This window comes from Euphorbia lathyris, chromosome 5 (assembly GCF_963576675.1).
Source record: "Euphorbia lathyris chromosome 5, ddEupLath1.1, whole genome shotgun sequence".
NCBI lineage: Eukaryota > Viridiplantae > Streptophyta > Magnoliopsida > Malpighiales > Euphorbiaceae > Euphorbia > Euphorbia lathyris.
Genome location: NC_088914.1, coordinates 92,683,406 through 92,698,134, shown reverse-complemented (window position 1 = coordinate 92,698,134; position 14,729 = coordinate 92,683,406). Strand labels below are relative to the sequence as shown.

The window sequence follows — 14,729 nt, the reverse complement described above, 5'->3', positions numbered from 1 at the left end:
TTTTAAATCACATATTTATGTTTAAAAATGACCTAAATATTAATTTTTGTGCTTTTTTCCAAATATCAATTATTGTACCTTTTTAAATCTAAAATATCAATTAAATGTGCCATTTAAATCTAAATGATTTATTAATATATGTATAATTTTTCTTCTGTCCATATATATATAATAAAAAAAAATCAGCCTTCAACCCTGAACTTTAACCTCAATTTTACAACACATAGTTCCAAGTACAAAAATTATTTCTTTATTTTTTACTTTTGAAATAAAAAACCTTTATTAACTCAAATTAGAGAAAAGAACATAAGAAAAGGCACACTTCACGAAAAAAAACCTAGAACTAACAGCTTGAGCTAAGCTGTGAACACCAAAGTTCGTTGAACACCTGACAGAGATCGAACAATTATCTAAACCTCGAAGTAAAATAACAAAATCAGTTACTACATCACAAAGATAAGAGAAATTCAAGGAAGGATGTATGATCACTTAAACAACGGTGAGACAGTCCGAGAGGACAACCACACTTCTGAAGCTTGAAGACTTGATCCAAGAGAGAGCTTCCTTGATAGCGACAGCTTCTGCAAGAACTGGCTCAAAAATGCCATCAAGCGGAGCATTAGAAGCAAACACACAAGAGCCATGTTGGTCTTGAAAAATAAAACCAACCGAGCAATAGCCCTCATCTTGAAATACACCCGGAGATCGAACAGTTATCTAAATCTCGAAGTAAAATAACACAATCAATTACTACATCACAAAGATAAGAGAAATTCGAGGAAGGATATAGGATCACTTGAACAACGGTGAGACAGTCCGAGAGGACAGCCACATTTCTGAAGCTTGAAGACTTGATCCAAGAGAAAGCTTCCTTGATAGCGATAGCTTCTGCAAGAATTGGCTCAAAAATGCCATCAAGCGGAGCATTAGAAGCAAACACACAAGAGCCCTAATAGTCTCGAAGAATAAAACCAACCGAGCAATGGCCCTCATCTTGAAATACACCCGCATCTACATTACAAGTAAAAGCATCTGCTGGCAGAAGCTGCCATTTCGATGGGCCAGACATGGCTGATGTGGTCGGAGTCAATTTTAGTTTTTGCGACGTCTTCCACTCTTCCAAATCAATGAGATAAGGGTCAAATTTAACCTTAATGTTTTAAGCGAAGTGCAGATTTAGCTCTAACGTATGAAATGGTGCAACTTTACCCTAACGTTTCCAAGTAAGATCAATTTTAGCCCTGCTCTATCAAAAATTTAAAAAGATTGGTTTGACTGTTATTTAACTATCACATGGACCTTCCAAACAAGTTTAGGTTTGTACATTTTTTGTAACTATATTAAGCACGCAATCAAATTTTATACAGTTTGACAAAAAAAACTATGATTAACTTGTATGTAGCAGATTTAGTTTTTAACATTTTAACAGAATTTTTATAATTTTCGATAATATAGGGCTAAAATGATCTTACTTGGAAACTAGGGTTAAATAGCACCGTTTCATTCAAAGGCTAAATCTGCACTTCTCTTAAAACGTTATGGCTACATTTGGTCTTTCTTTATCCCCCAAATCAATTGAAACCCTTCAATGCTTACAGATTGATGAGTTAATTAGCATTCTTCAAACACTCTCTTGTTCATAGATTCAACTTCAGCTATTCTTTTAATATAATGATTCTCCCACCTGTTATGCAATAGAAACAAAATGGAGTGAGTTCTTTGCTTTCTTATAATGGATGCTATGTTGCACGGACACGGATATGGAAACGAATATGAACATAGACAAGGGAACAGATACCGGAAACATAACCTTCAAACAGAAAAAGAAACGGACACAAAACAAAATGGAGTGAGTTCTTTACTTTCTTATCACGGATGCTATGTTGCACGGACACGAAAATGGATACTGTAAAAGTTATTTTTAAAACATAACCTTCAGACAAGGACATGGACACAAAGCCCAAAAACGCTACTAAACAGAAGTGTCCGTACAACATAGCTTGGATGTTTTGGCACGGATACTTCTCTTTAATAGCATTTCTGCGTTTTGTGTCCTTTTTTGTTTGAAGGCTATTTTGTGAAGGTTGTGTTTTAAAAATAACATTTCTGTGTCCCTGCAACATAGTATAGAACAAACTTTGATTATCTTCAGGTCTTAATGTTCCTTGTAAGTAAGAAACAACAATGCAAAAGCTTAAATTCTTAGTAAAACATAACATTAGTAGATAAATGAATAGATCAAAGTGAATAATAAGTACTTACTCCATAAATTCCTCACTCCAGCGAGGCATATATTCGTATTTTATATCTCCGTTGCTCTCGATTCTTAACGATTCGGGGCTCGAATTCGTGAACCGTCTATGATGCTTGGATGTTGCTGAACAAATGAGTGCAAGTTCATCTGAAACAAAGCTATCAGGCTGGGAAAGCAGCAGGTGAATGCCAGAGTTTTTAACACTAACACCGAACCCCATATCGAATGAGAATTCGACTTGGTCCCCTTGTTCGGTTTCATCCTTAAAACGCCATCCTGTATCTAATCGATCAGTCTCTTTCTGATGATCATTGAATATCCAGTAGGCCATCCAACTAATATCTTGCTCGAGACCACTCGAAAAGACGGTAAGAGGCGGTTTATATAACCACGCGAACATTTTGGTTCTGTTAGTGATTGTGATATAAGGTGCTCGGTAGCAAGAATTAGACCCGTGTTTCCATGCATAGGTAGCATATGTAACAACTCCGATTATTGTTGAACCTGGATCGATTCTAGGCACATTCAATGAGGCGATATTACCGCCATTTCGATGGCTGAACCATGCTGGAACATCACTCCCTGGTAAGAAGATGCTGTATATACCCCTCTCGGAAAGAGTCTGCTGCACCGAAAAGAAAACATCACGAAATGAAAGGGAAAAGCAGTAAGCCTGAGAGACAGAAAGTGAAGGAATAATTACCTGCAAAGGCATTGTCTTGTTACTCGATGCATGAATCTTACGCATGGAGAAGTTTCTAATTGAGTCTCGGATTGAGCTTCCTACAAGTTTTTCAGCAAACTCAACTTCTAATGGTTCCAAGTCGAAATACCCTTCGAGTTGTTTTAAGTTCACAGAGCCCTTGATCTCCAAACGTAAATCGTCAGTAACGTTTTTAAGACCAATCCTTTCCAATGAAAAATAATCTGTAGCTTGCAAGTTTACTAGACTTGACTGAAGTTGCGGGATAGATCGAAGCCATTCGCATGCGTTTACGTAAAGCCTGTGAAGATTTGGAAGGTTACCTATGCTAGCTGGTAGGTTTGTGAACTTGTTTCCACATAATTTCAGCTCTTCCAAACAACAAAATCCTCGAAGATCATCGGGAATTACATTATCCGGTATGTTACAGTACCTGAGATCCAAATCTTTTACAGAATATGGTAAAATGCTAATAAGTTCCGTACTGTTTCCAGGCGAAAAGATAAAAGGGCATTCGCTCAAACTTAAATGTTCAAGCATTTCCATGTATCTGATGCTTTTAGGAAGGGAACGTAATCCGGTTTTATCAAGATTAAGAACAGCCAAGGATTTCAAATTCCCGAGTTCCTCGGGCAATTCCTCAAGTTTTGAGCAGCCTGACATGTTAAGCTCCTTAAGTGATCTTAGACCAAAAATGGTGCTACTGAAATTCTTTAGATTCTTGCAGTCTTGCGAACTCCAGAAAAGAAGGGAGTTAAGATGTCCAATATACTCGGGTAAACTCTCGAGCTGCGAGCAGCCTAGCATATCAAGCTTTTCGAGTGACTCGAGATTACCGATGCTTTCTGGAAGACTCTTAAGGCTCTCACAGTTTTGTAAATTCAAGGTGAGGAGGCTAGACAAATGTTCAAATGATTCAGGCAACACCTCAAGTTTAGAGCAGTGAGACAAGTTCAGCTCCCTAAGCGATTTTAGATAACCGATGCTTCCCGGAAGATTCCGAAGATCCTCACATTTTTCCAAAGTCAAGAAAGTAAGGTTAGTTAGAAGCCCAATTGTGTCACCGATCTTTTCCAATCTAATGCAATCCTTCAACTTCAGTTTCTCAAGATTTCTGCAGCCTTCGAAGTCCGGGATCTCAGCAAGCTTGTGAGAGTGGCTGAGGTTAAGGAACTTCAGCTTCTCCACGGACTGCACAAAACAAAACGTTTGAAATGGACTACGAAACTTACTCTCATAAAAATCGAATGCTATCCTAATATATGTACCTGTCCTGATATCAGAAACGTTTCCAGGCTGCTATGACGCATATCAAGAACAATCAGACTTTCCAGACTGAGATCAGATGGTATAGAGTCCGAAGGAAATTCCCGCCAACACAACCATCTTAATTTGTTAGAGATATACTCATAACTTCCTTTTAGGCCGACATAGTTGAGTCGAAGCAGCCTTAGCATTTTCATCTTCTTGAATGTCTTTGCATTCCATGTGTGTTCCAATCCCGGCTTGTCCAAAGCAAGGCCTTGTACTGCATTTGTACCCTGTAAAAGGATAATACACAATGTTATCAATAAACCGGAATGATAATTGGTAATATGTAAGTAAATCTGAAGCTCTAGCAATAGTTCACTGACCATTTTATCCGTTAAAACATCAATTACATCATCATAATCCCATAATCTACTACGCTCCCCGGGATCTATGGCATTCTCTTGGCGGACGATCCCTCGTCCCATGTCTCGAAGCAAATCGTGCATCACCAACTTATCGTTAGACCCTACTTTTACAAGACATCTCCGGATGAGAGTACGAATGCCTTGAACGGGGAAGAAACTACATCCGTCTAGTATTTTCGTGACGTACTCCTTATTATACCCTATGAAGAAACATGCTATATCGAGAAATATAAATTGTTCAGTTTCAACTAGAGAATCATAACTTGTTCTGAGTTTGCTTTGAATATCATCATTAGCAATCACTTTAAGCTTTTCCAATCTGCTATTCCACACTGCAACACTTTGGCCGCATAAAGATGAACCCAAAACTTCGAGAGCTAAAGGAATCCCCCCGCAATAGTCTAGCATTTTCGTTGCACAAGTAACATGATCTTCATCTGGATGATCTTCGCCAAAGGCATGTAAGCTCAGGAGTCGGAGAGAATCACAGTAGTCCAATCTATCAACCTCATATTGACAATATAACTCGGACGGATTTAGGAAGTTCTCAATTCGAGTAGTTATAATCACTCTACTCCCCGGAAAAAACCAATCACATTTTCCAAGAATCTTAACTACGTGATCAAGTTCATCAACATCATCTAGCACAACAAGAACCTTGTTACGACATAGTTTTTGTACGATAACATTCAAGCCTATTTCCGGATTTGCTATCTTTTCATGCTTTTTTCCGGATATCTCCGTCAAAAGTTGCCTTTGCAAGTAAGCAATACCTTTTGAACTTGATACTTCTCTAACATTTTCAAGATAACAACTACTTACGAACTTATGGTGGATCAAATTGTAAACCTCTTTAGCTATTGTAGACTTCCCTATGCCTCCCATCCCATATAAACCAACTACGTGCATCTCTTCTAATTCAATAGCCATTAGCGAGATCACTTCTGCAACTCGAGACTGTAAGCCAACCGGATGGATTGCAACATTGAGCATTGTTGGGTTTACTCGTCTTGTTATCTCTTCAACAATGTGATCGATATTTTGCGCCTCATGCCTGCAAGCAAGACGAAAATTTACTAAGAAGAATTAAAAACTTATGCTAAATTATCTTACTATGCATAATTAAGTCTTAGTCTTAATAGAAGTTTCTCCTCTCATTTCAATGAACAATACACATGTTGAAAATGACTCAAAATTCTAAATTCTTTCGAAAGGAAAAGAGAAACATTGTTAAGAATTCTCAAGCAAAACATTACAAAGAAAATGAGGGAGAACATGATCCCAAACTCCACAACTAGACTCAGAACCGGCAGCTCTCGCTAGAGTATGCACTACACGATTTGTTGATCGGCTAACAAAACTCATAGGATAGTTAATGATATCCGCACAAAGGGAAACACAGTATTGGACTATAAGACACTAATGAAGTTTGGGAAACACACATGGATAAGAAGAAACTCAACGGGAACGAAAACGAATGAAGAAGCGATAATTTCAGCAATGTTGAAGGGTCAAAATGCCGAACTAGCTCAAAGTGCAAGCAAAGCAAGAGCTTTCCCCCACCGAGGTTTGGTGATTGTTAATCTTGAGTCAGAAATAATACTTCTCTTCTGTGGACGTAGATAAAATTAACTGAATCATGTAAATATTGTATTTTTTAGTTAGCTTGCAATTTACTTTTTGCATATCAAACTTATGTTTTCAATACCCGGTCCAATCCAATTCCGAACTACAATACCAAAAGCCAACAAATAAAGTTACTACTTTGATAACACTTTAGAAACAGAATCTGCCTTAGCAACACAAAAGATTCAAAACCAGTCTAACTATAATTATGTCTAACATCAAGAACAACAGTGAATTGTTTAATCATCAGTGAATATGATCTGCAATTTTGACAAAGGTTTCAAGCACCCAGAAGATATACATAACAACATTGGATAGATAAAATTAAGACTTAATACATAACTATACACCTAAATAATAACTTTTTTTGTTTAATACCCCAAACTTATACTTGGATCCTATCACACATCTAAACTTGTCAATTTTGAACCCCCACCTGCTGATTTCAAAGTTGGTAGGACACCGCAAGTCAAACTTTCACTTAAACACATCCTATGTCAGCTAATAGTATCAGGCATACAAAATTGATAAGTTGAGGCGTGTGATAGGTCCAAACATAAGTTCATGGATGTTAAACGGTAAAGCGCAACACATATGGAAGCTCTATTAATAAAACACAGTATTTTAAAGTTATGATGATATTACATTTACATATCGAGTAAACACATACTTTCCAAAACACGCCCTCAAATCGAACCTATAAATCATATAGGTTTATGAATAAGCTCATGAACAAGTTCGATTATAATGTTCATGAATATCACTAGTGAGCAAGCTTAGTTCGATTATTTTTTGATAATAGTATTTCTATAAGGGGGAAATGTGAAACAACTTAGTTTTGTAGGTTTCAAAACTATGTTGTTTTATCCTAGAGAAATTTAAAATGAACATAATTAATTGTTCATGAGCAGAATTAATGGTATGCCAGGGAGCAAAGTTCATGAAAAGCTCACTATCAGCTCACGACCAGAATGTTGAGCTCGAGGTCCTCAATTTTCTTATGAACAGAGTATGAGCAGACAACTAGGTTCGATTACGGACATTTCACATTTTTTTAATAAATTGACAGTTTATGAACTAAATTGACCATTGAGTTCATTCTTCAATTCGATTTGGAGGTTGTGATTTGTCAACATCACATATTCTATTTGAAATTTTTTAAACCACAAACCATAAAAGAATGGTTACTTACCCATCAAAATGGTTAGATAGATCAAGACCCTTCAAATAAGAAACTTGTTGCAGAGCATCTTTCCACTCCTTGATGATCTCCTCCTTGAAACTTTTCTGATGCTCAACAAATGCGGATTCATAGCTTCCTTTGATCTCTTCCGCATCAGATGGATCAACATCATAAAAAATCGGCCAAACATCATCTTCTTTCTTACATTTTAAGATTTGAACAAGCTCATCTAAACACCAAGTGGATAATGCATAGTCTCTGCTCAGGATGATTAGTGCTAATCTAGACTCTTTGATTCCTTTCAAAGATAGTTCTCCGATTTCCTCGCCGTATTCCAGCTTTTTCTCGTCGACGAAAGTGTTGATTCCACTCCGACATAGAGCGGCAAAGAGGTGGCCGGTGAAGCCTTTTCTTATGTCATTCCCTCCGAAACTCAAGAACACATCGTAATTCCACCGTGAAGCGGCGGAATCGGAGGTTGAAGAAGCCATGGAATGAAAGAACAGATTGATTTGAATGTCTAGATGCTGCTGTATGTAACTTCAACTCAATATTTGTGCAAACTGCTCAATGATGTTAACTTTAGTTTATTCTTTTCTTTTGTCTCACTCACTACCCACTACTGAGTGATTGAATGTTAAAATGCATTTACAGTCCCTCAACTATAGTTGTAATTAGGCTTAATACAGCATTTGCCTCTTAACTTGTCTAAAATACTTGATTGACCCCCTTAACTTTCAAAATGTCCCGCTAGATCTCAGTTACCTCTCTGAACTTGCATAAAATATAAGATTAAAATATATTAAAAATTAAGTTCTTACTTTATTTCAATTATAAAACTTTTTCTTCTCTAATATTATAATTGCATGTCATGCCTTTAGTTGTTTTACTTTTTTATAGATGTGTGCAACACATCTTCTGCTTTTAACTTACTTTTATTTATGTAAGTTTAGAGAGCTAACTGAATATTTATATAAGTTTAGGGGACTCTTTGAAAGTTCATGAGGTCAACCAAGCTTTTACAATAAGATCAGGGGGCAAATTATGTATTAAGTCGTGTAATTAACTAGGTGACATTCCAATTTTATTTTTGGGAAAAAAACTTGACCAATTTATAAAGATAATTCACATAATATAGAAGTTAGCAAACACGAGTCTTTGTTTTTTTTTTTCAATTTACAAATTCAGTCATTCTTTTTAAAATTATTATCGTAACTATTTATACTAAAAAGGAACGGTTATTTTATAAATTATCCAAAATTTAAGGTTTAACTTGTAATTTAACTAAATTATAAGTATTGTTTGATCGAAAAATTAACTCACATATTTTTTAACTACAAAATTAATAAAATACAGACTTATGTTTATAAACTTTTAAATCACAAAATCTGTCTTAATAAATTGAACAAACTAGAAATTTACGGTTTATTCGGGCAGCATGCACGTTAAAAATTACAATTCCGAGCTTGTTCGGGCCTCGTATAGGCTAAACGGACAGGCTGCCCCGTCAAAAAGCAAAAAACGGGGCAAATTAGGCCTAAACGGGTAGGTCACTTTGCCCGTCCCACGACGGAACGAGTGTGCCGCCCGTTCCGCATGTGGAACGGGCGACGCGCGCTGTTCGTTCCGCAGGTCAAACGAGCGATGCATGCCGCTCGTCCGCAGGCCGAACGGGTAGTTCATCCGTTCGGCCTACATCGCCCGTTTAGGCCAAATCCGTTAAAAGAAATTCAAAATTTAAAATTTTTTGAAATCATGGTCTTCGAAAATGCTCGGGTCCATTTTCGTCAAATTCGGACTTTTGGGCTTGGGAGAGAAAGATGAAAAAAAATAATGAGAAGGGCATAAATGTCAAAATGGTGCGGTGGGTGAAAAAAAAGTTGCGATATATAGCAATACCCTAAATAAATCAACCTTGTATCAGATTATCAAACGTGTTCATAAACATTATAATCAAATTTGTTCATTGACATGTTCATGAACCTATAACAAAACCTGCTCGCAAGCTTCCGAGCCAAGTTTTGTCATACTCAACCTAATCTCATTTATAAAACAAGCCAAACACGGTCAATCTTTTATCAAGCCAAATGTGAAGCCACTCATGAGCGGCTAGGCTCATTCACAGTCCTAAATATTGACACCACATAAGAAAACAAGGTATATGAACTACAAAATACAGCAGATAGCGACCAAATTTTGATAGTTAGCGACCAAATTCAAACTTGACGTATGAAAATGGAGCATAACCCTACAATAACTACTCAAAATCATAATACATACAAAATGTAACCATCATACAAGATAAATTCCATTCACTTCAATCTTACAAATCTTTACTCTTATTTCACAGTCTCAATACAAACCTCAAAAATCCCAAAAGTCATCAATCTAACATCCAAGACTCAAACCCTTCCACCTTTTCCCATAATGGACTCTGAAAACTAGTGTATGAACTAATACAACATCATTAATACCCGGGACAGAAGCATATCCGCCTGCAAGAGCGCAGCGTAGGCAATGCAACAAAACTAAAATGTACACTTATCTGACACCCGCCCAGTAGTACATCCCTAGTATGTCCTCAAATATTGAATGCTATAATCAAATCGAATCGAGCTTTGGTATGCTCATGCTCAGCGCGTTAAAAAAATTGACGAGCTCAAGTTCAACATCTTGTTCGCAAGCTTGTTCATGAGTTTTTGCTCGCAAGCACCTCGTTAATTCTGTTAATGAATTTCGCTCGCGAACAACTCATTAATTCTATTTATTTGAAATTTCTTTCACACAAAACTACATAATTTCAAAACTCACAAAACTAAAGTTTAGACAAAACTACCTTGTTACATTTCCCCTTTATACATACAATTATTAAAAAATAACCGAACCTGTATCGGATTATCGAGCATATTCATGAACATTATAATCAATTTGTATCGGATTAATCAAGCTTGTTCATGAACCTCTAACCAAGTCTTCTCGCGAGCTTTCAAGGTGAGTTTTGCAGTACTCAAATCCAGCTGAATACAGTTGATTTTTTTTATCGAGCCGAACACTGAACCACTCATGAGCAGCTCAGCTCATTGATGGCCCTAAATATTAACACCACATAAAAAACGAGGTATATGCACTACAAAACGGAGAAGATAGCAACCAATTTTTGATAGTTAGTGACCGAATTTAAACTTGATGTATGAAAATTGAAGCATAACCCTACAATACAACAACAACAACAAAGCCTTAGTCCCGAAATGATTCGGGATCGGCTAACATGAACCATCATATAAAACCGTGAAAATCAAGTCGTGTCAGCGACACAGATTCGCTCCCTCCACTCCGTCCTATCCACTACCATATTTTCCTCAATTCCCAATAAACTCATATCACTCTCGATCACCCTCCTCCAAGTTTGCTTAGGTCTTCCCCTACCCCTCACCACTACATCCCTTTGCCACTCTTCGGTTCTCCTAACCGGCGCATCAAGCGCTCTACGTCTCATATGGCCAAACCACCTTAGTCGGTTTTCTCTCATTTTATTCTCAATAGATGTGACCCCTACTTTTGTCCTAATTATTTCATTACGCACCCGGTCCTTTCTCGTGTGACCACACATCCATCTCAACATACGCATCTCCGCCACCGACATCTTATGGATGTGGCAGTGTTTCACTGCCCAACACTCCGTACCATATAACAATGCTGGTCTAATTGCCGTCCGGTAGAATTTTCCCTTCAATCTATTAGGCATGCCGGGATCACAAAGGAAACCCGTAGCACTCTTCCACTTCGACCAACCAACTTTAATCCTATGAGCAACATCTCCATCTACTTCTCCATCCGTTTGGATAATAGATCCTAAATACCGGAAGCAATCCGAGGCCTGAACAACTCTCCCATCTAGGGTGATTGTCCCTACCTCCCTACTCCTACGGCCGCTAAACTTACACTCCAAATATTCTGTCTTACTTCGACTCAACTTAAAGCCTCTAGATTCTAGAGTTTGCCTCCATAGTTCCAACTTCATCTCCACTCCTTCTTTCGTCTCATCAACCAACACAATATCATCTGCAAACAGCATGCACCATGGTATACCATCTTGAAGTGAACTTGTTAGTTCATCCATAACGATGGCAAAAAGAAATGGGCTTAGTGCGGAACCTTGATGCACTCCAATCGTAATAGGAAACTCTTCAGTCTTCCCAACACTAGTACGTACACTCGTGCATACTCCCTCATACATGTCCTTTATGATGTCAATATATTTCCGCGAAATGCCTTTCCTTGTCAAGGCCCACCAAAGTACTTCCCTTGATACCTTATCATATGCTTTCTCCAAGTCAATGAAAACCATATGCAAGTCTTTCTTCTTATTTCGATAGTGCTCCATTAATTGTCTCATTAGATGGATGGCTTCCATAGTTGATCTTCCCGGCATAAAGCCAAACTGGTTTTCCGAGATCTTCACCGTCCTCCTTAGCCTTTGTTCAATCACTCGCTCCCAAAGTTTCATAGTGTGACTCATTGATTTGATTCCCCGATAGTTGGCACAATCTTGGACATCGCCTTTGTTCTTATACAAAGGGATTAAGGTACTTTTCCTCCATTCTGATGGCATCTTATTGTTTCTCCAAATTTTGTTGAAGAACGTCGTCAACCATTCGATTCCTCTTTCTCCCAAACATCTCCAAATCTCAATAGGGATGCCATCAGGTCCTACTGCTTTCTTCAACTTCATCTTACTTAATGTCATTTTGACTTCACCCTTTTGAATTCTCCGCAGGCATTCATGATTTATCATATCGTGATGGATACTTATATCTCCAACATCTTGTTGGCGATCTCCATTAAATAAGTCATCAAAATAGGACCTCCATCGTTCCTTGATATCCTTATCTCCAACTAGGACTTTCTGGTCCACATCCTTCACACATTTAACTTTTCCGAGATCTCGCGTCTTCCTATCTCTCATCCGAGCAATTCTATATATGTCTCTTTCCCCTTCTTTCGTAATCTTGTATACAGATCCCGATTCACCTTTGCTCTAGCATCTCGTATGACCTTCTTTACTTCCCTTTTAGCCTCTTTGTATTTTTCGTAGTTCTCGTCACTCCTACATTTCCCCAATAGTTTATAGGATTCTCTCTTACTCTTTACTGCTTGTCGTACTTCTTCTGTCCACCAAGATGTGTCCTTACCCGGTGGCATGCTACCTTTAGATTCCCTTAGAACTTCCTTCGCTACTTCCCGTATACTATGCTCCATCTTATTCCATATCGAATCTATATCTGAATCCATATTGCAAGTCCAAATATCTTTTTTGGTCATCTCATCCACAAATTTTTGTTGATTCTCCCCTTGCAATTTCCACCACTTAATCTTAGTCTCTACTTGAGGTGTTTGTTTTCTTATACATTTCCTACTTCGAAAATCTAGCACCACTACTCTATGTTGGGTTGTCGTACTCTCATCAGGGATCACCTTACAATCAATATAACTCTTTCTCCAAGCACTCCTTACTAAGAAGAAGTCAATTTGGCTTACATTACCGCCACTCCGATAAGTCACTAAGTGGGATGTTCTCTTCATAAACCATGTGTTCATGATACTCAAGTCATAGGCTGATGCGAATTCCAAAATATCATTTCCTGCTTCATTCTTATCTCCAAAGTCATACCTCCATGAACACTCTCAAACCCATCTCGCCTAGAACCCACGTGTCCATTGAGATCACCCCCTAGTACCATTTTTTCATCCCTAGGAACCTGTTGCACCACTTCCTCTAAGTCATCCCAAAAAGCTTGTCTTATAGACACATCTAATCCTATTTGTGGCGCATATGCACTAATGACATTCACAACCTCATCCCCTATCACTAGATTAACACTCATAATTCTATCGCTCTTCCTAGACACCGCTACTACCTCATCAATATACTCCCTATCAATAAGAATACCTACTCCATTTCTACCCTTATCCTTTCCTGAGTACCAAAGCTTATAACCCCAAGGAGCTATCTCTCTAGCCTTGGCTCCAACCCACTTGGGTTCTTTGAGGCATAATATATTTATTCTCCTCTTCATAACATCTACAATTTCAGCTAATCTTCCTGTCAAAGAACCTATGTTCCATGTCCCAAAGCCTAACCTACTACCCTTACCCCTACCCCTACCATTACCGTGGACTAGCTTATTTACCCGCAACCCTTGCATATTTGACACCACCCCCGGGTCCTGGGGTGGCGCGCCGCTTCGGGGCGACGACCTAGCAACCCTTGCACATTTATCACTACACCCGGGTCTAGGAAGTGCAGCGCGTCGCTGAGTAGGGAACGCCCCAACGGTATTTATATTATGGTTCATGTCATAAGATGTGGCTAAGTTTTACGATGGCCGCCACAAACCTACCGCAACCCTCCTCCTTTGTCCGGGCTTGGGACCGGCTGTAAAGGCCACCAAGTGACCCTCACAGGCGGAGTTAACCATAACCCTACAATAACTACTCAAAAACATTATACATACAAAATGCAACCATCATACAAGATCAATTCCATTCATTTCAACCTTACAATTCTTTACTCAAACATGTAAGATTCAAACCCTTACACCTTACTCAGAATGGCCTTTGAAAACTTCCTATATTAAACAGTGTATGAACTAATGCAGCATCACTAATACCCGGGACAGTAGCATATCTGTCCGCAAGAGCGCAGCGTACGCAATGCAACAAAACTAAAACGTATGCTAATCCGATACCCGCCCAGTAGTACATGCCTAATATTCCATTGTAGTGTATAAGAGGGAAAAAATTGCTCAAATACCATACCACTTGCAATGCTGTTTCTAGCAACATTCCCATCATAAGATGGAACCTAAAGAAATGAGGTAAGTCTCTGTTTCTAGACAATATGATATATATTAAGATAAAGTACATAAATTAATCATCTTTTATCTGCAAAATGAGATAGTTCCAAGCAGGGAATTGACACATTTGTGGTTAATTACCGAATTCATTTAGGGTGGATTTCAAACTATTTCTGTATTTTGAGGTTGTTGCACGGAAACTCTTCTTCATTAGCATTTATGGGTTTCCGTTTCCGTGCAACATAGACCAGAAATGTGTCAATCCACGCAACCAGCATAAAGTCGTGAAGGCTCAAAACATCAGCTTAAGAGCTAACAATATGAAGATGCAACTATTTAGGAAGCTATATGACAGCTCAAAAACATATGAAAACAGTCACTTAAACATTGATTCATGGTTTTTTAACATTCTCTATAATAAATGCACATT

The 14,729-nt window shown here is 38.1% G+C and overlaps 1 protein-coding gene across 2 annotated transcripts; it reads right to left on the bottom strand.

The window, feature by feature from the left end:
- Nucleotides 1-211: 211 nt before the first annotated feature.
- On the bottom strand, nt 212-7,933 carry LOC136228630 (disease resistance protein RPV1-like). Of its 2 annotated transcripts, XR_010688785.1 has the most exons (7): nt 7,452-7,933; nt 4,592-5,687; nt 4,226-4,498; nt 2,958-4,148; nt 2,263-2,876; nt 977-1,684; nt 212-888 (listed from the first exon to the last, which is right to left on the bottom strand). XR_010688785.1 is itself a non-coding variant. In XM_066017074.1 (6 exons), the coding sequence occupies exons 1-6, from the start codon at nt 7,931-7,933 to the stop codon at nt 1,612-1,614; spliced, it is 3,729 nt and encodes a 1,242-aa protein (XP_065873146.1). In that variant the 3' UTR covers nt 212-1,611. The 2 variants fall into 2 exon arrangements, 1 of the variants encoding a protein (XP_065873146.1); XM_066017074.1 differs by having other exon boundaries at nt 212-1,684.
- Nucleotides 7,934-14,729: the final 6,796 nt, after the last annotated feature.

Coding starts and splice junctions, on each gene's coding strand:
- LOC136228630 (XM_066017074.1), bottom strand. CDS start 7,933: ATGGCTTCTTCAACCTCCGATTCCGCCGCTTCACGGTGGAATTACGAT. Junction 5,688..7,451: donor CTATCTAACCATTTTGATGG/GTAAGTAACCAT, acceptor TCTTGCTTGCAG/GCATGAGGCGCAAAATATCG. Junction 4,149..4,225: donor CGTTTCTGATATCAGGACAG/GTACATATATTA, acceptor TGTTTTGTGCAG/TCCGTGGAGAAGCTGAAGTT.